This window comes from Eptatretus burgeri, chromosome 5 (genome assembly GCF_056783735.1).
Source record: "Eptatretus burgeri isolate ZD-2024b chromosome 5, Ebu_testis_v1, whole genome shotgun sequence".
Taxonomy (NCBI): Eukaryota; Metazoa; Chordata; class Myxini; order Myxiniformes; family Myxinidae; genus Eptatretus; species Eptatretus burgeri.
This window is the reverse complement of record NC_140965.1, coordinates 68,964,833-68,989,969: the sequence shown is the minus strand read 5'-3', so window position 1 is coordinate 68,989,969 and position 25,137 is coordinate 68,964,833. Positions and strand designations below refer to the sequence as shown.

Below are 25,137 nucleotides of genomic sequence, written 5' to 3'. Positions count from 1 at the left end.
TGTGTGTGTGTGTGTGTGTGTGTGTGTGTGTGTGTCCGCTGTTTCTCGACAACCACTGGTCCGATCTAATTGAAACTTGCCAGGTATATTGCTGGGGATCAGAGTATGTGCCTTTTCAAGGTTTGATATTAATCGGACAAGTGATTCCCAAGTTATGGCCATTTATTTACCAACCATTGACAGAACACGTTGCTGCGTGGGCGTGGCCGATGGGGAAGAGATTCTCAGCTGCGTCCCCCATTACGGGTTACAACATATGGACTTCCAGATAGTGATGACTTCGTGTATTCTAATAATTTCTCGATTTCTGATGCGCATTTATAGATAAACACAATGCCCCAATCCAGTGGACATTTATGAGAGCAAAGGAACGGCCTGTGTTGTTGTTTGAAAGTTTTTTTTGTTTGGTTTTTTTTGCACATTCGGCCACGCATGTACGTTTTTTTAATCGTTTTTTTCTCCTCTCTTCTCTTTGTGTTTTTCCTTGCGATGACATTACAAAAAAGCAAAATACGTTGGCGCTAATTGAATAATTGGCCATTAAAACTAAATTGCGAATAATCGTAACTGCAATATGCGAACTTCCGGACAGTGACGACTTACTGTATTTTTTCTCGATTTTTTTTCTCGATTTCTCGACTTACTGTATTCTTTCTTTCTCGATTTCTGTACTTTCTCGATCTTTAATTAACTCTGTGCGTGTAAGTATCACAGCAGTTGTAACTTCAATGCAAGCGATAACACTGGTCAACAACAAATTTGTTGTCTGCATTTTTTAAGCTGATTTAGGACGAATCTGATGCGCTGAATCCAAAACTCACATTAGTTTTGTTCAATCAGGTCAAGTTTTTGAGATATGGCCACATGTCGTTTTTTACATTTTTGTTCACATGTACGCATGTGTGGAGCATTTTAGAAGAAGTTGGTGGGGGGTAAAATGTCATGTCAAATAATTGTTTTGATTGGAAATAATTATTTTAATGACAAGAAGTATTCAGGTACGATAGTTCTGGGTGATTATGTCGAAAAGGGATCAGTTTGAAGTCATAAAACCTCAAAATCTTCCAAAAATTGGTGAGGCAAAGCATAAAGTTCGTGGATCAAAACTAAAGTTAATGGGGCAGATTTTGTAATAATGTGATACAAAAAAGTTGTATTTCTTGAAATAACGAACTCTGAAGAATGTACAATACCTACATGCGCCAATTTATGACATGCGCTTCTGCTCAAGCTTGGAGTGCCACAGTACGAACCCAAAGATTGGAGACTGTTCATTGACAGCAGCAAGCGATCACTGAAATGTGTTCTGCTACACAACGGCAACCAGTTTGCCTCTGTACCCATCGCTCACTCGACTACACTGAAGGAGAAGTATGAGGCGGTGAAGTACGTGCTGGAGAAAATTGGTTATGATCAGCATAAGTGGTTTATTTGTGTTGACCTGAAGATGGTGAACTTTTTGTTGGGACAACAGTCTGGCTTCACCAAGTACCCATGTTTTCTGTGCATGTGGGATAGTCGGGACCGTGCTCAGCATTACACGAAGAAGGACTGGCCTGTGCGGGAGGAATTGGTGCCATGCAAAGAAAGGAACGTCATCAACGACCCTCTGGTGGACAGAGACAGAATACTCTTCCCACCGCTGCACATCAAGCTCGGCTTAATCAAGCAGTTCACCAAGGCTCTGGACAAAGATGGTGACTGCTTCACTTACTTGTGCCAGGCTTTTCCAGGATTGACCATGGAGAAGTTGAAAGCTGGCATCTTTGATGGTTCTCAGATCCGTCAGCTCATCAGAGATCCAGAGTTCAAAAACTCAATGAACGAAGTGGAAATGGAAGCGTGGAAGACATTTGTTTTGGTAGTGAAGAACTTTCTTGGCAACAATAAGGCCAGAAACTACGCAGAACTTGTCAACAACATGCTGACTGCTTTCAGAAACCTGGGCTGCAACATGAGCATCAAGATGCACTACCTATTTTCACATATGAACCGGTTTCCTGAGAACCTGGGTTCAATGAGTGACGAGCAGGGGGAGAGATTCCATCAGGACATGAAGGAGATGGAGACCAGGTATCAGGGTCGCTGGGACGCAGTCATGATGGCTGACTACTGTTGGAATCTGAAGAGAGACCTCCCTGCCGCTGAACATTCCAGGAGTTCGAAGAAACGGAAGTTCAAGCCCTGAAGTTTGAACAGTGGTGACGCAACATGCAATTTACTTGTACTTATCTTTATCAATGCCCACCATTCAGATGACAGTAATCGATGTTTCTATCATGTAATCAATAAATGTTGTTGGCAAAACATTTTTTTTCTTAAAAACATGTTTAGGATGATATGTGTTGACAAAAATCAGCTGATAATGCCACAAAAATGTAATTGATTTTGTCACAAGATCTGATTTTTTCAAATCAACTTAGCACAAAAACCTGACCTGATGGAGAGAAACGGATGCCATTTCCTGATTCAGCAGTGCCAGAATACCCTAATTCACTTGTAGAAATCTAGACAACATTCAGAAAGTAAAAAATTGTTGACCAGTGTAATTCGTGGAATGCATGTGAACATTCCGTACGGGCACGCACCACTTCTGGATAGTGATGACTTACTGTATTGTAATAATTTCTCGATTTCTTATGCGCATTTATAGATAAACACAATGCCCCAATCCAGTCGTCGTTTACGAGAGCGAAGAAATGGCCTGTGTGGTTGTTTGAAAGTTTTTTTTGGGGTGGGGGGGGGTTGCACGTACGGCCACGCACGTATGGGAATGGACGTACGGGCACGCTAGAGTGAAGGAACGGCCTGTGTGGTTGTTTCTGGTACGCGGTTTGAAAGATTTTTTTTTTTTTTGCACATACGGCCACACATGTACGGGTGTGGAGACACTGTATGTGTCCCAAACAAGTCATCATTGTTTTTGTTAACATCTTTGCACTTTGGGAAGAGGGAATGGATAAATTTGGTAGTCGATCCAGTGGAAAGAAAAAAATTGATCTACCCTTATTATCAGTATTTCCGTCGATATGTTTGTCTGTCTGTCTCTCTGTCTGTCCCTCTGTTCGGTCCAGTGCTCCGTTAATACAATGGCGATTTCGATGAAACTTGGTTGGTAGGTTCATACCATGACCTAGTTGTGTGCAAATGAGAACCGTTGCTATGGACACCACCGTTGCCTAGCAGCGGGACTTTGAAATTTTTGAAAAATCATAAAAAAATTATTTTTTCAAAAATTGGGCCACGAGCGACTGTGGGCAGTACATTCAGCCATATTGTCAAAAATTTCCAGCTGGATCCTATGAAAACTGTCGGAGAAGATAGACTTTGAATGAACCCTGGTCGAAAACAATAAAAAACGAAGTTCGTTATATCTCAGAGACTATGAGTCAGATATACATGAAACTGGTATGGTAAGTTCATGGTATGTCCTAGTTATGTGTGAGAAAGAACCGTTGCAATGGACCCCTCCGTTGCCTAGCAACGGCCGAAAAACCTCTAAATGTGGGGGTCTTTTAACGAAAAAACAATCTGCAGCATTAACCCTTGAAGCTAGAATCATGAATTTTCTTGTGCTTAATCCTCAGGTCATTCCCCATCGAACGGGCCCATCGCATCAGCTTCTATTGGGTAGTCGACTACCCATGTCCGCCTACCGGCTTGTCTTGTTGTTTATGTCTGCACTGTCAAAGGGGCTTGGTTTGATTGCTTTGTGAGCCAAAAGGGTTGCTTGTGGAATGTCACCCAGCCAGGCCTCCCAGCCCTAAGGGGTAAACAACATGCAAGTAGCGATCACTGAGAGAAGATAAGCTGGGAAAGGGGGTGACCCTTTACTTTAATAATTACCACAGGAGCTTGAAAAAGTAAATGGATGAATAACAAGATTAATCTTGCTTGACATTTGCATGCAAGCAGTCATGCAGGGGTCAGAGTAAAACTGCAGAAAAACAAGAGCTGAAGCTGAGCTATTCAGAGCTGGGCTGGACTGACTACGGTGCCTGGCCCGTCTCTCCATATGTGCATATGTATTGTGACGTCCACGGGACTTGAACAGTCCCGCCAACGTAGAATGAGCCGAAACGATGGAGGCGGTTTATTTTTTTTATAACCCGAGGATGGCGGTTTTAATCGCTCGAGAGCAAACGGGACGAGGAAGGTGGCACGAGTCGCTTTTCACTGAGTTAATAATGTTTATTTCTCTAACCAGAACGATAATAAGACTCGGCAAGAGGAGGGATCCGGGGCGATTCGACGGGATGGTGGTGTGGGGAAAACACAAACAATTCCAATGGATATACAAATCTCAAACCCTCTAAGGCGCCAGGTACACACACACACACACACACACACACACACACACACACACACACACACACACACACACACACACACACACACACACACACACACACACACACACACAACGTAGCTAGTGGTCAGGCTTGCCCGTGGTGTCGACACAACAGTCACTGGATTGGCGCCGGACGAGCTAGCGTTGCACTCGTCAGGGGCAGAAGACATGGTGGTGCCGAGATTCCGTCAGCCCTTCCGCGCAGAGCCGCGATTTCCTGCCTGTGAGCTCCAACCAGCCACCGTGGTGCTGTTCCTGGTGGTGTCGACCTCCTGGTGTAGGCCCAAGACCGCTCACAGCCGCCAGGGAGCCAGTTCTGGCGCCAAGATGCGAGCAGGAGAGGGAGGCAGGTCCGCCCGCCGTTCGGTCCCGTACTCCGAGCCAGCAGAACTCGAGCCAACCGAGGTGAGGCACGGGGCACAGCAAGGCCACGAGACACGACGAATCGAGGAACGAACCAGCGCAACGAGAGAGCGCGCTCCGAGACCAACAGCCTCGACCAGATGCTTTCTTTTTACGACCCTTCCTCCTCTTCTTTTCCCAAACAGAACCTTTTTATACTCGAGTCCTCGTCACTTCCAATCGAGCCCTTTTATTGGCCCTCTGCCGTCGCCTTCCGCCAATCGTGATCACGGGGCGGAGCCATCCGCAGCACTGTCCTGTTACGTCACGGCAAGCCTTCAGGGAATACTAAAAGGGTTTACGCATACACACTTACCCTAACCCGTCTCCCTATCTAATTACGTGACAATTATCATTTCCCCCTTAAAGAAATGGACATTTACTAGACAACTTACCACCACTGAATTGCTACTTATTACATCGAGATCCTGGTACAACTCGAACAGCATGGCATACCTAATTAAACATCCTAATTACCCTTTGAATGCATACCCCCCCCCCCTCAGACGTAACAGTATTTTGATGTATATTAAACTCTTCTCTACCTAAGATCGGTGTGGACAGAAAATGATTTCAATCAGTACAGAGTTCACCTGGATCTCCACACGGGCACGTACTAGTATTTGAAAGTCGGACAAATCGCCGTTTACCACAATCTCTCCGATTAAATTTCATGTTCAAAATCGTCGTTTTGGTCACTCTTCAATTTGGCCTATGAAATTTCAAGGGCCTTGGCCTACGAAGACCTTAATCCGGCCCTGCCACTAGTAGTATATATATTCCAAACCACCTTTGCTTTTCTCAAGATTCAGGAAGTTGAGCGATAAAAGTTCAAGAGGTGTACGTTGCTAGGATTGGCTCCATGGGATCTCAAACTGGTTTAACGGGGTGTTTCCTTTCAAGTAAACACATTTACTTTGTGACATATTATTCAGTGTCCATCTTCATGTGGGGCCAATGCAACCGGTTTATGGCAAGGTGCAAGACACGTTCTATCCCCAAGTGCCCCATTTTTTTTCATTTAATTCTCTGTAAATGAGCGGACATAAGGATTTTGGGAGAATCGACTACCGTTTGGATGCATTGTCCCTATACAACAGTTCATCATCTGAGATCACCAACTTAGATCATTCTCTGATTAGAGGTCGAACATCAGCCATTTCCTTCCTCGACTGCCGAGCAATGAAGAATTGGTTGGGTGTGTGACAAGGGAGAATTGATTTGATTTTGGTGAAGATCTGGATGCAGATCCGGCCTATCGGTGGGATACAAAACAAACTATTCAGCCTGGCGGAGGTATGCGCTTTACCAAGTGCCGTCCTCGTAGACGGAGAATTTTCATTTGCCTTTTAAAATTTATTAATGTAGAGTTTTCATTTGCCTTTATTAATTTGATATTAAGAAAATGAATATTCGGGATGGTGGACCAAGGGTGTCCGTCATCACGGTACGCTGTCCCCCTCATACGTTGTGAATCTGTGTGTGACTTCCAGGTACGATTTGTGAAAAACGTGACCTTTTGGAAGGAGAGGAAACCTGGTTTTTACCATGGCCACTTGGCATTTATGGACTTCAGCAAGTGAGTGTCCATGGCCACTCGGTCACTATGGTTTAGAGAGGCCTTTCAGAAGTATAATTTGTACTGAGCCTTATTGCTGCTTCAATGGCACCCTCACCAAAATACTGATTGGTGGAGTGGAGTGGTGTGAGAGGGCTTGGTTTGATTTGGGAGCTATGAAGAAAGTACAAAATCATGTTATTGCTGCAGCCCTGAGACAAGTGAATAAAATACCTTTTCAAGCGAAAGATTTCACTCATCCATTCAACTCTTCATTTTGACTTGGTGTGACATTCCTGGTTTTAAAAATGTATTTATTTTGTATACATAGTCAAGGCTCATGGAAGAGTTGACAATAAAGGTTGACAATAAATGTATTAGTATGCTGAAAGGATCAGGACACAACCGGACAAAAGGAACAGTTTAGAGAGGGGGGGGGGACACCAAACGCAGAGTTGAACGCCAACATAGAGGTAGACTTCGACAAACGATGAGTGTTGGAAGGAATGAAGGGGGTAGGAGAGGATGCACCGGGTGGACAAGACGGATACAGAAGGAAACTCTCGGTAGGGGAAAAAGGGAATTTGGAAGGAGTAGAGATTGGGGGGGGGGGAGTTGAACAGTCGGGGAATTTTTGGGACTTTTTGGTCCTTGCATGCTTGGTGTTGGCTTGATGGTGAGGGTGAAGGGCTTGGGATCCTAGCGTCCTGAGTTCAAATCCCGCTCGTCCGTTGAATTAATACCAGGTGGGGTTGACTCAGCCTGTCATCCTTCTGAGGTTGGCAAAATGAGTACCAGCTTACTGAGATGATTGAGCCATTAGAGTATCCTGCGTTGGAGTGGCGACCCGTCCAGGATTGTGCCCAATAGCCCCAGGAGACTGCTCCGGTAGCACCGATGCTCTGTACAGAGTATGGTTCCGATGGATGGGGAGTTAACGAGGGTAGAAAAGATCATGGTTTTGAATTGGAGACCATCTGAGATGGTGGTGAACAGATGCGTTGAAGACCTGGAGGGAAGAATGAGATTGAAGAGAATGTAAAAGTTGGATTCATAGGTGGGGAACAAAGAAGAATGAATGAATGAGTGGAGGTGAGCAGTGATCCTGGGTTTAGGTAGTTTTACCAGAAGGGGGTTGATGGTGAACCATGTGTGCCCTGCAGAAACCTGGGGGATACAAAGCATGGAAGGAGGCAGTAGAAGACAGAGATGACCGACCTGTCTGTGATGGCAAAGTGATAGACCCATAGACTCCGCTTCATCACAGGAGGTTCCAATAATCTCTCGGGCCTTGGCTCCATGGCGTCAAGCTGAGCAAGATGCGAGGCAGGGTAACTACTTCAAAGGGGGGAAGCAGTAGTCCACCAAGCTGCAGATGAAAGCCTTATATGTGGATAGGAGTTCAGGTGTGCCAAGGAAGGTCTTTGCACAATGGAGGATGCCCAGTCGGTGTCTGGCTTTGGAGGCCAAATTTGAAATGTGGCTTGCCCAAGAGAGATCATGGCTAAGAGTGAGACCCAAGAGCTTGAGTGACTGAACTACTTTGAGAGGGTTGTTGAGAAAGTGGATGGGAGGGTTTGCCAGATGGTCCTTTCGTAGAGAGATACTGAGAGTGATATTTGTCAGGATTGAAAAACATATTCCGTGAGGGATGTCATGGCAGAGGGTTGAGTCGTCAGCAAATAGATAAAGAGGATTTTATGGAGAATCAGAGAGATCATTTATGATGATCAAGAATGGGACTGGTCCAGTACATTATATTGGGGCACTCCAGCCTTGATGGGGAAGAAGATGAAAGGATTCTGCTGAGTGCCACACATTTGTTCAAGGGTATAGGGAGTTAGTAAACCATGTGGGGAGTTGGCATTGAATGCCATAGGCAGACAGTTTGGACAGCAAGGTGAGATTCCAGACTGTATCAAAAGCACTATATGTCGAGAGAGACAGCCCTGATGTCATGTCTGACATTAAGGGCCTCCATCCATTGTTTGGTGAGTAAAATCAGCATGTACAAGGTGGAGTGACCTGGTCTGAAACCAATTTCGTGATCTGAGATGAGGTGGTTGGACAAAAGAAAGGATTTCATATCAACTGCGATGATGGATTCCAAGCAGATAGAAGATTACTGAAGGCAAATGATAGGGTGAAAAGGGCAGAGAGAGATGTGATAGAGTAGCGGAGCTGGTTTTTTGGACCTTTTAGCTGATGCCGTCCGGTGCAGTAGCAGTGTTACAGTTGAGGGTTGAAAGAACCTTCTACTTCTCAGGTGCAAAAAAACCTAGCATCTAGGAGCAGTTGGGTACGACAGCGAAGGATGGTTACCGAGAGTGAGGGGTTGGGGACACAAGATTTGGAAGCAAACACAGAATTGAGACATTCAGCATTCTCACGAGCGGAGTCGGTTGTGATGCCATTTGAAGAGAGGGAAAGGATGGAAGGAAAGCATACTCCAGAGACAGACGTAACAAGTTGCCACCAAGTTAAATGTTAATGGACTTGTCAACCTTGTTGTTCCAGGTTTGGTGCCCCCAAAAAGCCACTCTACATCAACATTGTTCGGGACCCCATTGACCGTTTGGTGTCTTACTACTACTTCCTGCGGTTTGGCGATGATTACCGCCCTGGCCTGCGACGTCGCAAGCAAGGAGACAAGAAGGTATGGGTGACTGCCATGCAACGGACCTTTTCCGACATTTACGGCATTTTCGGGGAGCATTCTGACATTTTCCGACATATGGAGGAGTCTTGTATTATGGCATGTACACAGCAGCCACTAAACTCTCTTTTGATGCTGTTTGATTTCAGGTTCCTCTATGCACCCTAATGTACATCTTAGTTAAGATTATATTAAAAAAAATACAAATTTATTGTTGTATCAGAACAATTTGTCTTCAATAGCATGTTGCGTTTTTAGCTACAGCAAACCATCTTCACCCAAACATAGTAAACCATGTTCGTTACTTTGGTTATTTTATAAAAACGATTTTACTTTAATTAACCTCTGCCATCGAAGATCGGAGGTTACTGTTTTCACCCCTTTCTGTTTGTTTGTTTGTTTGTGAACAGTATTACGGAAAAACTCCTTGACGGATTTCGACGAAACTTGGTGGGGGGATTAGGTATGGTCCAAGGATCATGCCATTAGATTTTGGACTTGGTCCAAAGTCCAATATGGCCGCTATGGCGGCCATTTTGAAAAAATATTTGAATTTTTTTTTTTGCATTTCTACATGTTTTAAGTGATTTCCAACCCCCACTTCCCCCCCCCCCAAAAAAAATTTGTTAGAGAAAAAAAAAAATTTGCAACTTTTTTTTCAACAAAATTTGTTTTTTTTTGCATTTCTACATGTTATAAGTGATTTCCAACAAAAACATGCCAAAATTATAATTGCGGCTGATTTTGGAACTTCAGGTGGATATACCCACATAAAATCAATTTCTGTCTCAAGGAATGTAGTTCTGACGAATGAATTGAGTATGTAAAAGTTAAAAGTAAAAGGGAAGGTTGCAAACTATAACTCTGTGTGCACTGTTGATGTCAAATTGAATGAATAAGATATCAGGTTCACTTGAGTGACCTCGCAGTATTGGCGGCGGAGGTTTTGCACTCTACCGAGTGCTCCCCCTCTAGTTGTAATCTGTAACTGCATTTTATCTTCACCGAGGCTTTTGGGCATGAAGTTTGTTCTACTTGAGTATGCTCGCTTTTCTCCCGCCTCTGGCAGACGTTTGACGAGTGTGTCCTCGAGGGAGGCCCAGATTGTGCTCCAGAACGACTTTGGTTGCAGATCCCATTCTTCTGTGGGCACAGTGCGGAGTGCTGGTAACACAGCGGCGGTTCCACACCACCCGCGTTTTGTTGGATATGATACACAGCTTCACACACACCCACATGCACACCTTTTGTGGGATGTAGTGCACAACATTGGTCACACACCACCCGCACACTCCTTTTTTATGTTTCTGTTGGTGGCCACACTCTCATCGTGCCATGCAATGCAAACTGTTTGTTGTAAAGAAGTTTACATAGACAGACATAAACACGAGTGGTAAAATGCATGTAAAAAGTAAATAATAATTTTTAAAAAAGTGAAAAAGATGTCGCTCTGGTTTGGGATTCGGGCACCACAATAATGTTGTGGACCTGTGGACATGAGACGAGAGCTGCTCACCACTACCTGCTTGATTGCATTATCAGAATTTCTCTTTAAAATGTGCATAAAAGGCATTAGAGCTACATGGATTTGATCACGTAGTACAGGTTGTGCAACAACCTGAACAACAATTTTTTTTTTAAATCGGTGTTGGATAGTGAGGTAGGTTCAGGACGCACTTTGCGCCATTTCAAAAACACCCTTAAAGGAAATGGCAAACGGAAAATTGTTGCTATCGGTATTGCACAGGAACGCTGGCAGCCATTGGGCACTGGACCAGGCCAAGCTGAACCTCGTGAATGAGTACCTGATTGTGGGAACCACTGAAGAACTCGAGGACTTCATTCTGATGGTGGAGGCCATTTTACCACGCTTCTTCAAGGGCGCTACGGAGCTCTTCAGGAAAGGTTTGTGTTTGGCTCTCCCGCTGACACATTTTAATTCCAATTTCTGTTTTACTGATTTGCGCTCATGCTCTTGGTATGGTGTTTGCAATGATAATCGGGCAGTCTCTCATATAAGTCTTCAATTGGATCTCCACAATCTCAATCATTGAATCCCCTTTATCATTAATCCACACATGATCCTCCTGGTACAAACTCAACCATCGACCCTTCATCATGAGTCGGTACATGGTCCTTAACAAGTTGCCACCAAGTTAAATGTTAATGGACTTGTCAACCTTGTACAGTGTGTGTCAATAAAAGGTTAACCACTTCAAAACTTTACGAACCAAGACATTGAGTAATAAAACTAAAAATTAACTCAGAAAATGAAAACCAAATCATGGAGAAATGAAACTCATGATGCGTTAATGCACTTATAGTTGAGGTGTTCGATGTGAGTACCCTCACGCACACAACATGCATTCACACGAATTGCGAAGTTTTCAATGACGTTTCTGCAAGTTTTAATGGTTACTGTCTACACATAAGCCTCAACTGCTGCCTTCAGATCAGGTTCAGATCTGGGGTGTTCCTTGTAAACGTTATCCTTACAAGCTCCCCAGAGGAACAAATCCAGTGGATTGAGGTCGGGACTGTGTGGAGACCATTCATTTTCCATACGCAAACTGAGAACTCATTGTCTGAATCTTTGACGTGGAAAGGCAATTGTTTCGTTAGCTATATGCGAGGTAGTACCGTCTTGCATGAACCACTGTCGCCGGAGGGCTGCAAGTGCTCATCGATTGCTTCAAGTCTTCGTAAAATGCATTGACAATTGACTGGTATCATTCTTGATTGATGGTAACCGTTCTTCCGTTTTTGTTTTCAAACCAACACGGTCCAAACACACCTCTGTAGCTGACAGCCACAAAAGCAGTGATTTTCCGACCCTTAAGCGACTTCCCTTCAACCTCATCTGGACGTTGACTTCCCCAGAAAATGTTTGAATTGACAGCACCATTGTTGTGAAATCAAAATTAAGACCAATTACTGAACCGCAGTCCCAAGAAGACACACACACATACACACACACACACACACACACACACACACACACACACACACACACACACACACACACACACACACACACACACACACACACACACACATACACACACACACTATGTCCTGGTAAGTACTTACAAAAGTTATTTTATTTGAAGTGATAACCTTAACGTATAAGCAATTTACTGATTTCCCAACTGCCCGGATCATCAGCTGGGCACCGTTTTTCATCGAGGTTTCAATCCCTTCAGCCCAGAACCTGTCCAAACGGTGGATCCACAACCCCGGTCGCAGTCAATCAGTCAAATGAGCCAATCAGAAGAAGCATAATATACTGATGTCCTATGAACCCAGCAATCTCTCCAGTTTGAGATCATATTTTGATAACTAAAATAAATATGCAACCTGAGATTACAATAATCGGGAGAAGTGGTACAACATGCTACTTTGCAGTGATTAATAAAATTACAGTTGCAAACCGGTAAAATGTTTGTTTTTTTTGGTTCATCTACAAAAATAGCTGGCTGTACTGATTTAAACATCTGTATGTATACTGCCAGCCTTTTAGTATCTTTTATTATTACTAGTGCGTGCCCGTATGTGCATGGCCGTACATGCAAAAAAAACAAAAAAAAATTCAAACCGCGTGCCAGAAACAACCACAAGGCCGTTCATTCGCTCTCACATGGCCGTACGTGCGTGGCCGTATGTGAAAAAAAAAACTTTCAAACAACCATACAGGCCGTTCCTTCGCTGTCGTAAACGACGACTGGATTGGGGCATTGTGTTTAAGAAAATCGAGAAAAATCGAGAGAAAGTACAGAAATCGAGAAAGAAATAATACAGCAAGTCGATAAATCAAGAAAGAATACAGTAAGTCGTCACTATCCGGAAGTTCGCATATCGCAGTTACGATTATTCGCAATTTAGTTTTAATGGACAATTATTCAATTCGCGCCAACGTATTTTACCTTTTCGCAATGTCATCGCAAGGAAAAACACAAAGAGAAGGGAAGAGAAAAACAAGAAGAAAAAACTTTCAAACAACTACACAGGCCGTTCCTTCGCTCTCGTAAATGACAACTGGATTGGGGCATTGTGTTTATCTATAAATGTGCATAAGAAATCGAGAAATTATTAGAATACACGAAGTCTTCACTTTCCGGAAGTCCATATGTTGTAACCTATAATGGGGAACGCGGCTGAGGTTCTCTTCCCCATTGGCCACGCCCACGCAGCAACGTGTCCTTTCATTGGTTGGTAAATAAATGGCTATAACTTGGGAACCACTTATCCGATTAATATCAAACCTTGAAAAGGCACATCCACAGGACCCCAGCAATATACCTGGCAACTTTCAATTATATCGGACCAGTGGTTGTCGAGAAACAGCGGTCGCACACACGCTCACATACATTGCTGGAATTATAGATAGATAAAGTGTGCCTCGTCACTAAACCACACATCGCGAATCCAGCTTGGGTTTGCCTCCATTTTCTTCTGCAGCATCTCGCACATAGCAACTCGCGCTGCTTTATCCCCATCAGTCAATTTATGGGCTGTTGTGATGTGGTAAGGGAAGAGGTTTAAATCGTGTTTCATTATTGTTCTGATACTGCTGGGAGTGAGACCCAGTTCAGCCGATCTTTGTCGATGTGATTTTTTTCAGACTTTGCATGACTCACAAACTTATTCCATGTTTCCTTCACACCGTACACTTCTTGGGCGACCAGACCTCTTGTTTATGTTGAGAATCGTCCCTTCACTTTTGAACTTTCACAAGTTTCCAAATGGCTAGCTTGCTTGCCCTGTTTCTGGGATGCGTTCCATATTCAGACAGAACCTCATCTGGACAGAAGCAATTGATTTGGTCTCAAAATACCACTTGACAATGTTTACTCTTGGCTCTGTAAAAAAATGTCATTTTTCCACAGAATACCTTGGTTGTGCTTGAATGGCTTCTCCAAAGATCATTGATCACTCCTGCAAAACAAAACAAAATTTTGGTAATGACAAAAAGTAAAAATTACCCCTGTGTGGGGGTGACGGTCATCTCTATAATACCACAAGTTCTCAATGTTCAGTTATGACCGAAGACGACTGCGCAGTTTGGGTAAAGATGACTCGGCATTTTGGCGAGCACGCGCACGAAATTATATTTTGAAAATAAATGCCGACATTTACATTTCGGGTTTTTGAAACTTTTGCACCTTCGGCGGAAAATGTATAAATATTAAATTACCCCTGTGTGGGGGTGACGGTCATCTCTATAATACCACAAGTTCTCAATGTTCAGTTATGACCGAAGACTACTGCGCAGTTCTACTGCGCAGCTCGAACTGCACAGTTTGATTAAAGATGACTCGGCATTTTGGCGCGCGCGCACAAAATTATATTTTGAAAATAAATGCCAACGTTTACATTTCAGGTTTTGAAACTTTTGCACCTTCGGCGGAAAATGTATAAATATAAAATACACCCATGCGGGAGTGACTGTCATCTCTGCGAGAAACAAGCATGAGTTCCTGTTACTTGGGTGTGGTGTTCTCGGGTCAGGAGGGATTTTTGGCCAACTTTTAAGTCACGTGACGCGAAAACGAAAGCAAATATCGAAAATCCGGCCCGACCAAATCTAGATATTGTCCCATAGATTCATATGCCACAATAAAATTCAAGATAACTTAAGAAATGTAAGAGGAGATAGATTTTGAAAATCATCATTTTGCAACTACATGAAGCTGTTTTCGCAAAATTCAAAGTCACGTGACGTGTCCGTATTCGAAGATATCGGTATTCTTTCGAATGGACATGAAAGACAAGGTCAGCTGCTATGCAATGACAGTATTCACAAACTTTTACCATGCCCGGTGGAGAATATATAGCCTCCTGAAGGTAGGGCAGTTTTTGCAAACTTTGAAGTCACGTGACGCGAAAACGAAAGTGAAATTCGAAAATCCGTCCCGACCAAATTTAGATATTGTCCCATACATTCATATGCCACAATCAAATTCAAGATCGCATGAGAAATGTAGGAGGAGATAGATTTTGAAAATCGTCATTTTCGCATTTTTTGCCAACTTTGAAGTCACATGACACGAAAACGAAAGCGAATTTCGAAAATCCGTCCCGACCAAATTTAGATATTGTCCCATACATTCATATGCCACAATTTAATTCAAGATCGCTTGAGAAATGTAGGAGGAGACAGATTTTGAAAATCGTCAATTTCGCATTTTTTGCCAACTTTGAAGTCACGTGACATGAAAACGAAAGCGAATATCGAAAATCCGTCCCGACCAAATTTAGATATTGTCCCATACATTCATATGCTACAATCAAATTCAAGATCGCTTGAGAATGGCGGAGGAGATAGAATTTGAAAATCGTCATTTTCGCAACTTCAAAAGCCTCGTGACCTTGACCTTGACCTTCGGTGACCTTGACCTTCGGTGACCTTGAAAGTCATACCATCGTGTACGTTTCATCGACCTCTATCAGGATCATTAATGAGCAGATCTCCCGCTTCAACTTCATTGTGAACAGATGGACGGACGGATCGAAGGACATCGACACCCATATTATTAGGTCATGCTCGAAGAGATGACCTAAAAAGGTCATTTGAAGCGGTTAACCTTTTATTGACACACAATGGATATAGCGAAAAACAGCGATGGCTTTTCGTTCATTATTTTTCCTATCCTCGCCACCGAAGGTGGACTGAGGTTATGTTTTCACCCCTGTCTGTCTGTTACTTGTGAAATTGAAGAATTGCAAGTGTATTGGTTGGTCTAGTCTGTGATTCTGTCTGTCAGTTTCTTTGTCTGTCTCGATATCAATCACCTGCAGGTCACAATTTTAAACCAGATCATGTCAGGTCAGGTCTGGGAGCATGCGCCGGAGCAATGGGTCACTGCGTCCACTCTCCGCCGGGACTCCAGGGGCCTTCGATTGGCCATCCCCCACGCAGATGCCTGGCCCATCCCCATCTCTTTGACATGCTGATCAACCTGCTGCAACCACGAGGCATGTGGTCAGCCCATTGGCCTCCTCCACTCACGAGGCTCCATCTCTGAAAGAATCTGGTGAGCAGGATCAGCATCAGGAAAACGAGCCACATGTCCATACAGCCGAAGCTGATGCTCACAGACTATGCAAGTAACAAATCTCATTTGAGTCTCTCTCAGAAACCGCTCGTTGGACACAAAGTCCGACCAGTGACAGCCAAGGATTCTCAGAAGAGACCTGGTACCAAAGGAATCAAGTCTCCATCTCAGATCCCTGGTCAGAGTCCAAATCTGACATCCGTAGAGCAAGACATGACTCCCCAGGCCCGACCCAGATATCTTTTGACCTCTGGCTCACAGCCAGCAGAGACATGAATATCACTGCCAAGGTAAGTAAATCTCTCCACGACCTCAACATCCTCACCACAAACAGGTACGGACAGGATAGCAGCATCCAAGATGTCATTGAAAGCCTGGATCTTATTTTTGACCCAAGAAACCTGTTATCACAGCAGCTCTGACTCCTCATTCAGCACCTCGAGGACCCCCAAAAGGATATATAAAGTCTCTGCAAAGGTGTCTGCATCATCTGCCAAATCAAGGTCAGAGATCTTGACATTCCCAAATGATGCACCGCAGCTTGATCTCTCCGACATCCTCCCTAGAATCCAGTCCATACAAGTGCTGAAAAGTGTGGGGGCCAGTACACACCCCTGACGAACTCCAGTAACAACTGGAAATAAGTCAGAGATGGTGTCACCACATCTCACAGCACTCTCAGTACCCGAGTAGAGTTCAGACATTAGATTGATCAGTTTTGGTGGCACCCCACGAAGACCAAAAATCCTCCAGAGGACATCCCGATTCACTGAATCAAACGCTTTACCGAGATCAACATCGGCTGCAAGCAGCCCCTCCCGAAACTCTAGTCTGCGTTCGGTGAGGACACGAAGAGCAAGGATACGGTCAATCGTTGACCTCTTTGGTGTAAAGCCTGACTGGTATGGACGCTGGTGCTCAAGCTGATGGTGGCAAACTCTGTCAAGAATTGTCCGAGCAAACACCATGCCCGGCACTGAGAGCAGCGTCACTCCTCAGTAGTTGTTGTAGTCCTAGCGATCACCCTTCACTTTCTAGAGCGGGACAACATGGCCCCTCTTCCAGTCAGTTGGGATGATGCCTATGCTCCAACCATTGCACAGAACTGCATGCATTGACATGAGTACAGCATTACCACCAGCCTTGAGATGTTCAACATGGATGCCACAGATCCCAGGAGCTTTACCCCATTTCAATCAGTTCACTGCAGCTTGAGTTTCCACAAATGAAGGTGGACCACAGTTGATTGACGGGTTGGCAGTTGGGATTGTAACACCCCTGACATCAAACTCGACAGCTGGCAAATCAGCCTGGTACAGCCGCTCAAAGCAACCGGCCCAGCAGGCCTTCACTTCAGACTCCTCTGTCAAGAGCCTACCACACTCCGCTCCAACTGCAGTACACCGAGGGACGGGCTTGGAGGAACGCAATGCGCGAATTCCCCTGTAAGCAGGATGAGAATCACTTGACCACAGGTGATGCTCTACCCCCTCACAGATTCCTCGCACATAGGCCTCCTTGTCCACCCTCAGCACACATACAGTTTTACGCCTCAGCTCCCTGAACTGCTCAGCTCTGCCATTCAGCCTGGCTCTGCAACTCTGGTCAATGGTATCCAGTGTCCTTTGAGAGACAAAATTCTTCTTTGTCCTCTGGTGAGTTCCAAGACATCCACCGGAAACATCAAGGATGGTGGTCTTGAAGGCACTCCACAACGCATCAGGATACTCCAAAGCACCCAGACCCCACAAATCTCCACTCAGCCTGTGTGCAAACTCCTCAGCAACCCTCTCATCCTTGAACTTGCCAACATCCAGCAGAAGTTGGGATGGTGCCATTCTCCTGGATTTAAGGTGCAACTTTAGAGTTGCTACAACAAGCCTGTGGTCAGTATTGAGGAACTGATCTTTCCGGTGGACCCTGCAGTTCTGGATCATCCTCCAGCGACCGTCAACGAGCATATGGTCAATCTCCTTTGCCACACCGCCAGCGTTGGAATACCAAGTCCAGCGCTGAGCCTGTGGGCGGTGAAACCATGAAGGAGCCACCCTAAGTCCATGACTTCTTGCAAAGTCAAGGAACTTGGTGCTTGTCTGATTTACTGTTCCAGACCCATGAGGACCAACACACGTCTCATAACCATCCCTATCAGTTCCAGTCAATGCATTGAAATCCCCCAAGACTCGAAGAGTATCTCGCTTGGAGCACTGATCAACCACAGACTTGAGCGTGGCATAGAATGCGTCCTTCACAGTGAGATCACTTGCCTCAGTCAGAGCAGAAACAGAGACTAGGGAATTAACACCCAAGGAGTGACGAATCCTTAGTCTCATAATATGCTCGTTGACTGGTGTTACCTCAATTATCATTGGAGTCAGCTTATTGGACACAGCTACAGCAACTCCTTGGGTATGGTAACCATCAGAGCGACCAGACCAATAAATGATAGGTGTTACCACCCATCATTATCTCGCCGCAATCCGGTCTCCGAACCTCAGAGAGAGCTGCAATCCCGATGTCCAAACACTTGAGCTCAGATGATAACAGAGACAGGTGATCATCCTCTCTTAGGGCTAGGACATTCCAGGCACCCACCCGAAGGGACCGCCTCAGATTAACCCAAGGAGTCTGTCGTCTGGTGGACGACACCAAAGCACCACCCCTAAACACACTACTGCGATCTGAACTGGGAAGGTTACCTCATGGTTTCCTTCCTATCATCAAAGATTGGGGGTCCCGAAGGCTTTGCCCCAATTCCGTCATCCGGTGAGCTGCCCTGGGAAGGAAACCTGCACAGGAGGTACTCCCACGGAGTGGGTTTTCAGATTTTTTTTTTTCATGCTTTTGGAATGTTTTGTGGAATGAAGGGTTTTACGGTGGCCAGAGTGCAAATCCTGCCACCAACCTCCAAAGAAAAAGTAACCCAACTGCAGGAGGATGTCTGCAGACACAGTTGGGCAGTAGATATGGATGGCCATTGGCTCACAAAGAGCTCCTCCACCCTTTGAAACTGATCTTCACAAAAGTTCACCAAATGGTATAGTTGGTCATAAGAAAGAAGCCGATTGATTTTGAGTTGAAAAGGTCAAAAGGTCAACCTAGGTCAAAGCTCAACCATTTCAGTCTGTTTCTAAAATCCTCAATTTTCTTCCGATTGACTTAAAATTTGAAGGGGATATGTGTATCAAGTCTCTGAATTCAGCCACCAATTGTTTTTGAGGTTGAAAGGTCAAAAGGTCAACATGGGCCAGATTTCTAAAATCTTCAATTTTCATCTGATTGACTTAAAATTTGAAGAGGACATGTGTATCAGGTCTCTGAATTCAGCCACCAATTGTTTTTGACGTTGAAAGGTCAAAAGGTCAACATGGGCCAGATTTCTAAAATCTTCAATTTTCATCTGATTGACTTGAAATTTGAAGAGGAGTTGCTTATTTGGTCATTGAAATCAACCACCTATTATTTTTGAGGTCAACATCGACCAAAATATCAGCATAGGCCCAAAGGTCAACAACTTCAGTGAGATTTCTAAAATCCTCAATTTTCATGCCATTGACTTCAAATTTGAAGAGGATTTGCATATCAGGTCACTGTATTCAATGAACAAGTATTTTTGAGGTCAACGTCGGCCAAAAAGTCAACATAGCCATTTCTAAAAATGTCAATTTTCATCCATTTGACTCGAAATTTTAAGAGGATTTGTGTATTTTATCATTGAATTCAACCACCGAATATTTTTTAAGGTCAAATTTGTTTCATGGATTTTGCAAGTATCATGCTTTGCATGACATCTTTCTTGGTTCTTTGTTTGTTTATTTTTTGAGTAGGATATCTCAAAACGTTATGGATGGATTCGGACGAAATTTGGTGTATAGGTTGGGTGTGTGACAAGAAAGAATCGATTAGATATTTGTTCAGGTCTGGATTCAGATCTGGTCTATCAGTGGAATACATAATGTAATCTGTTCAGCCTGGTGGAGGTATGCACTCTACCAAGTGCCATTCTAGTTCACCATGCAGTGAGAGTGTATTCCACAAAAGGGTCTAGTGCAAAGTGGTTCCTCCAGTGGGAACACTCTCACTCTTTTCAGTAACTTTGTCCATATTCAATACATCTGTCCATCCGTGTGTGTCCATTTGTACCTGTTTTTGTCCCCAGCTCCTCCAACAAGGTCAGAGATGGGGACATTAAAATGAGCTCCGTCGGACCGATCGTTCATTTGTCCATGTACTTTTGTATGCGCGATATTTCAAAAACCGTTGAACATTTAGCTTTCGTATTACAGATGTATATTCCTCATGACGTTATATTAATCTGATTAGATCATGGCTGTGATTGGCTGAATTATGTTTCTATGGCAACCTTCTCGGTAACTTGGCTTGTATATGCGATATTTCAAAAAACATTCACGATTTAGCTTTCATATTACACAAATCTATTCCTCAAACCATGCAAAAGGCAGGGGACCTAGAGTATCAGCTCATTGTTGTCCCACATTTCTCGTCACATTTTTGTTCTTAAGCTGTTAGCTGTGAGGGTTTGTAAGGTATTTGTGTTCATGTATATATATATATATATATATATATATATATATATATATATATATATATATATATATATATATATATATATATATATATAATTAATTCCTTGACCAAGCCTGTGACATTTGACCATTTTGCCAACCACCTTTGCCATTGAGAGGATGTGTTTGCTAAATGGTTTAATGGACATTTCAAACTGGGTGCTCCATGATTACAGAAAAGCACAAAATAAATATTTGCTTCAGTGTTTGAACTTGACGGCGCATATTCACATCACAAACAAATCCTCATTGTCATTGTGTTTTGTGCACATAGATCGTGAGAGTGGGTCATCAGTCCACACTGTCAGTTTAACTTGAAACTGTAGATATCACAAATAGCATACAAGATGTCCCATCAGGTGCAAATGGAGCATCACCTTGAAATCCTAGTGCAACGATCAGGACAATTAAATGCAGAATAAGGAATTGTCTTTCGGATGAGAGACATGTGGCCCATGATTGAGCCAAGGGCACAAAATATAGACTTATGAAGGGATGTTTTTCATTGTATGCGCTGACTGTCTTTGGTTTGGAGGACTGAGTGAAGGATACATTGCCTTTAGGGCAGATGGGTAAGATTAAAAGATTAAGAACCAAGAAGAAGCGATTGAAAGGCAAATTGACTCTTCTTGGGCAACTCTCAGGCTTCTGCTTTTACATTTGAAGATCACTGGGTACAGAGGCTTTGGATGTTTTAAGCTGAGGGGCTCTTTTGCCACAACCAAAGTTAAACTGCTGGATATGATTGTCAACTACAACGGCCTATGACACTGAAAGATGAGAGGCTTTGTGCCCTCACCCAAAATTAAACTGCTGAATTAGAAAAAAATTATGATAGCTTTTAAATAGGGGGGGGGAGAGAGTAAGAGACATGAAGAGACATTTCCAGACATGAAATCAGCACCATCTCCCGAGACATACCGCGTGCCTTCAATACGGTCTGGCACCTTGCCCTGCTCACCAAACTCTACGAGGCCCTACGAGTCTCAACAGTCTTTACAAAAAACAAAGGGGGTTGAGTTTCATCCCTAAAATAATGGCCATTAATGAAGTGTAATTGATATGACTTGTGAACCATTTCCATACATGACTTGGTATAACTTTGGTGTGAGTTGGTGCTGACACTTTTGCATGCATGACATTGTGTGTAGGCAAGCGCTCTCATCTACGCCGCACATCTGAGAAGAAACAGCCCACGGCTGACACGGTGTGGCGGCTGCAGCAGTCGGGGATTTGGAAACTCGAGCAGGAGTTCTACGAGTTTGCTCGAGAGCAGTTTGCATTTGTTCGAGCGCACGCGGTGAGGGAGCGCGATGGGGAACTCATTCCACTCGCACAAAGCTTTTTCTACGAGAAGATTTACCCCAAGCAAGCCTAGCACATTGTTCATCCTCATCTCACCTTGCTTGTGCTACCCTTTGCCCTCATACCCACCACCCAACCCACCTCCCAATTCTTCTCAACTCCTTCCCTTGGACTGCCTGGCCCTTGGCGTCTCTTCGAGTCCTCTCCCAGGGTTGTTGAACTACTTCCTTTAAGAGTGATGTGGCTTCCGGACTGAAATCTGCGTCTATCTTTGCTTGCTCAGTCGCACTTTTGAACCCAGCGACCGAATGTTACAGAGGAACAGACTTTATGAACACCTGTTTTCCAAGTAGTCGCATGAACGAATGTTAATTGAAAGAATGAATCGCTGAATCTACATGACTCGTGTGCAGGGTTCCCACTGCTTGGAGAGCCAATGCACCTTTGAGCCTGGCTTATTTACAGCTAAATATGCTGTGAAGGTGAACTAACGGCACCTTCAGTGTAAATACCATGGAATGAAGACCATGAAGGTGGTGTTGTTCTTGCTGTTGTTCTTTTGTTCCCGCCATTATTTTGTAATGGAAGTGCTCTAGCTTGAAATGTGTTCAGTTTACCGAGTGCAGTGCTCTTCTTTTTTATTTTCCACATTTACATTTTCAAAATACATCAGGCCCTTTGGGGGGGGGGGGCATCATTGGGACCTTTAATGTATCAAAAAAAATTTCTTGGGGTGGGGGGAGTTTGGAGAAAGTTTGGGTTAGGGGAACAGCATGGTCCCAACAACATGGACGAAAGGGAACCCAGGGCCTTGGATGTTTGGGGGAATTTGGGGGCTTGGATGGTTGTGGAATTTGGGGATTTGGTGGTTGGAAAGGCATTAGATTAATTTTGTTTTCTCGACATTGTTGGTGGCATCTTCTGATTCAGCCAAATATAGTTCTTATCAAAAACAAGGCCTGACATTGAATAAGACTTTGGACCTTGGATCCCTTGTACATCTTACTTGGTGATTTTGAGTTGAGATGGCCAAAAAGATGTTCATGTGATGTTCAGAAATAAAAAGATGTTCAAAAAGATGTGATGGCAAAAAAAATGTCAAAGATGTTCGAAAGGGAACCCGGATGGGTGTGTGTGTGTGTGTGTGTGTGTGTGTGTGTGTGTGTGTGTGTGTGTGTGTGTGTGTGTGTGTGTGTGTGTGTGTGTGTGTGTGTGTGTGCGCGCACGCGTGTGTGTGCAGGCATGTTCGAAAGGGAACCCAGGTGGGTGTGCCGGCATGTTCGAAAGGGAACCCAGGTGGGTGTGCCGGCATGTTCGAAAGGGAACCCAGGTGGGTGGGTGTGTATGCGGACCATGTTTGAAAGGGGAGCCAGGTGGGTGGATGTGGGCAAATTTGAAAGGGATGTGGTTTTATTGCTGCTGGAGTTTATTTTACACCGTTTAAATTTTGGCATTTCTTCATGGGTTGGGAGAGGTCTCCCTCGGCCATTATCATGGTTCGTGCCTCTGTTGTTGAAATGAACATTTGTATGATATGTGGATGTTTCGAATGATAATACACGCCATGGTCTATTTTTAAATCTGGTCTTATTTAAACCACAGACACCATGCCTTCTCCATGTAAATGTGTATCGTATTAGCACCACCTGTTGAAAGCCTGTATTTCAAGTGGATGGGTTGTGTCTGTATTCGTCAATAATAATTCTTCAAAGGGAAAATGAAAATGGCTACTTGAGGTGTGACGAGTGGTTTATTCAACCAGATGTCCTTGGGTGTGTCTGGCACTGCGGTGGTTTTGGGATCATTCATTAACCAAGCTGTCGTTAGTTCTAAGTGTAAGTAACCACTGATATGATTTGATGTTTTAACACATTATAACAATTCCCTCCTTTTGATTTCTCTTGCTGAAGGATGGACCAGACTTCTCCCTCCTGTTGAGAATTTGAATGCATTTTGGGGAATGTTAACAGTGAATGTTAACCAGCTTGTTTAATCTAACAACTTTTATGAGGGGGCTCTTGCTATGATTGATAACTGCGTTTTCATATTAAATCGTCTGTAGAGCGTTAATTGCAGAAGGCACGGTAAACGTGCTGTGTAGGCACCTGTGCATGGAAATGGAGCATCTCAAAGGCCTGAATCGAGCCTGGAATATCTCAGACTTGAATAAAAACCGATCCCCTTAACTACCGACCTTTGACTTCCGTTTTAGGGATTTTTTTCCATGCGTTTGTCAAATCTGACGCTGCCACTTCAACCTTATTAAATCTAAGTTTTCTGAGCCAGATTTGCTGTTTTTCTGATATATCTTCATCCCTGTGTTACTGTTGTATCCCATCCTCACTCAACCCAGTCAAACCTCCCCCCTCACCTTTCCCCCTCTAAGTCTCTCTCTCTCTCACCCTGTTCCTGCAAAGCCCCCACCCCTCCCTTGCACCCTCCCAATGCCTCCTCCCCTGTCCCTAACTGGATCTCAAACATCTGAGGTCTCCGCTCCAAAGTGACAGATCTCTCAATCCAGGCCACTCCCAATAAACCAGACGTCATCTGTTTAACAGAATCCTTCCTCCCAAAAGGACGTCCCTGACTCCTGAGTATCTCTCCCTGATTATTGTCTTCTCCCATTTGATAGGCCTGAAACCCACCCCGGCGGCAGAGTTTCCCTCAATTTCTCACTGCCATTGTACTGAACTTACACCTCCCAATCCCCAGGAGCATCTTTGGCTGTGACTTCCCTTCCGCTCCCACCTCTTGTTCATCTGTGTTGCACCGTCGTCCTAACAGTGATGACTCCATTTACATCTCTCTCTGACAACATGGACAATTACTTTTACCCACTCATCCCAACTCTCTCTTCCTCATCTGTGGTGATTAAGCCTCCCCTGATAGGATAGGGAAAGGCTTATAGTTGTTGTGGGGTTGTTTCTACAATGATTGCTTCCAATTATTTTATTTGTACCCCAGAGTTTATTCGACCCTGAGGAGTACGAAACCACCATTTATGAAAAGAAAAAAAAGGTTCTTTCTGCACTTCCAGTTTCCGAGCTATGTCTCGGAGCTGGCTGGGACTTTAGGAATAAGATTTTATAACAATAATGTGAATACAAAGTATGAGGGGTTGACCTAATTTATTTCCACCTTGACCTAATTTTTGATGCCATGACAATTATTGCCATTTTCCCATTTTTAACCATAAGTTGACTAAGGTTTGGCTGATCAGAATG

The 25,137-nt window shown here is 44.0% G+C and overlaps 1 protein-coding gene across 5 annotated transcripts in view; it reads left to right on the top strand.

Moving 5' to 3' along the window:
* HS2ST1 (heparan sulfate 2-O-sulfotransferase 1) overlaps positions 1–22,992 on the top strand; it is a 121,695-nt gene extending 98,703 nt beyond the window's left edge. For all 5 annotated transcript variants that reach the window (XM_085882309.1, XM_085882313.1, XM_085882311.1 and 2 more), the window contains 5 exons: positions 6,247–6,332; positions 8,829–8,967; positions 10,037–10,134; positions 10,715–10,872; positions 21,760–22,992. In XM_085882309.1, coding sequence (XP_085738435.1) covers positions 6,247–6,332; positions 8,829–8,967; positions 10,037–10,134; positions 10,715–10,872; positions 21,760–21,986 — 708 coding nt within the window. In that variant the 3' untranslated portion in view covers positions 21,987–22,992. The remainder of the gene's footprint in view (positions 1–6,246; positions 6,333–8,828; positions 8,968–10,036; positions 10,135–10,714; positions 10,873–21,759) is intronic.
* The last annotated feature ends 2,145 nt before the right edge of the window (positions 22,993–25,137 follow it).